The 1,649-nt window shown below is 42.3% G+C and overlaps 1 protein-coding gene across 1 annotated transcript in view; it reads left to right on the top strand.

Moving 5' to 3' along the window:
* The first annotated feature begins 1,026 nt into the window (after nt 1-1,026).
* The window catches only part of Rabggtb (Rab geranylgeranyltransferase, beta subunit), a 7,077-nt gene continuing 6,454 nt past the window's right edge, over nt 1,027-1,649 (top strand). Inside the window, exon 1 of the mRNA XM_005385227.2 lies at nt 1,027-1,125. Within this exon, the coding sequence (XP_005385284.1) occupies nt 1,123-1,125 (3 nt within the window). The 5' untranslated portion in view covers nt 1,027-1,122. The remainder of the gene's footprint in view (nt 1,126-1,649) is intronic.

Genomic DNA, 1,649 nt, shown 5'->3' with positions numbered 1-1,649 from the left:
CTAGAAAAAGTTAAAAGGAGGGTGACTGGAACGTTCTAAAATCTTATGTTGTTGGCAAAGAGAGTTCCGTTATTAAATTTAGACTTTTCTTTCAGTCCTAGAGACTGAATCAAAGGCCTTCACACTGAGCTCTATTCCCAGCCCTTTTATTGATTTAAAACCTGGGGACTTTTCACTGAGCTACATCTTCAACCGTTTTTTTAAGATTTTGTTTTGAGACAGGATCTCGCTAAGTTGCTCAGCCTGGGCTCAAACTTGCCATTTCTCCTACCTCAGCCACACATATTTCTGGGATTACAGGCATGGACTAAGCCAGACTAACTTTAGAGATTTTTAAGTATGCAAGGTAAATTTCAAAGTAGTCACTAAAATAATACAATTATAGTTTGTAAACTTATAAACTCAGATACTTTTAATAAAATAGACCTCAATGTTAAGCGGGAAAAATCACCAGAATTACAGAGAGATGATGATGAAATCCATCATCATAGTACAATCAAGATAGTCTACATTTCATTACGTCAGTAATGCTTCTCCAAATCGTAAAATAACACACTTCTCAAGGATGCCAATTATTTTCTAGTAGGTGCTCAAAAACACAGGTGTAAAAGACAAGAACACATGAATGAAAATAGCTAGCATCTTGGAATTCTGTAGAAAGTTCCTAAGCGCTTTTTTTTAAAAGTAACTTCCAAATATTTTAATTACTGTGTTAGCGCTTCCTCCTGGAGGAAGGAGCACAAAGGGAACTTGAACATCCCCTTACTCTAAAAATTCTTATTTTGAACACTTACTACCCGCAAGCAGGCATTCTACTAATTAACAGCTATTTCCGGTCTCCCAAGTACAAAGTGCCTAAAAACTGTTTTGTAACAGCACTGGGATATTTAAATGTTACGTAAAACTGATTTAGATAAAAAGGGAAGGATTGGTAACCGAGAAAATTGGCGCAGGCAGCGAGGACACCTATGAAGAGCCGGAAGGGTCCTGCTCCGCCCTTCAGGCAAGAATGTGGTCAGCTACGTCTGGCGTGGAAGGGGCCTGAGGGGCGGCGTCTGCGCAGGCGCGCGGCTCCTGCCTCTACGCGGGTACCAGCTTGCTTCGGTCTTTTGGCTCTCCGACATGGTGAGTGCGGGTCTGTTGCTTGTAGCTCTCAGCTCCGGGTCCGGAAGAAACAAGATGGTGTGCTGTTGAGAATTTTAGTCGCCGTAGGGTTGTTTGCCAAGTATTACAGAGTGGTTAGCTTACGACGTGAGCCTTGGAAGGCTTTCTGGGAGCTCGGAGGGCGGATTACTCAGCGCTTCCTGCAGAGCTCCCCGGCTCGGTTACCGCTTCTAATTTTATCAAGGCTCCTTCCCTTTGGGCTGGCCTCCTCTTGGGGTTCGGCGATCCTGTTTCTTAATCCGGAATAGCCGAGGATGATTACCTGATTTTCTTCCCCCTGTTCTATACATGTGTAGTTTACTTGCTTTCTTTACATTTGATTTTAGGCTTAAGGAAATTCTAAAATCATTAGAAGCGTCTGGCTTAAGTCCTTGTAAATTTTAAATTGGATCGCCTGGAAATGGGTTGCTCGGTCGCATATGTTAATTGTGAGGAACCTACTTAGTGACGACCGCGCCCTGTTTTTTTGTTTTTTTTTTTTTTTT

This window comes from Chinchilla lanigera, unplaced genomic scaffold (assembly GCF_000276665.1).
Source record: "Chinchilla lanigera isolate Chin_1 unplaced genomic scaffold, ChiLan1.0 scaffold00022, whole genome shotgun sequence".
NCBI lineage: Eukaryota > Metazoa > Chordata > Mammalia > Rodentia > Chinchillidae > Chinchilla > Chinchilla lanigera.
This window is presented reverse-complemented; position numbering and strand designations above follow the sequence as displayed.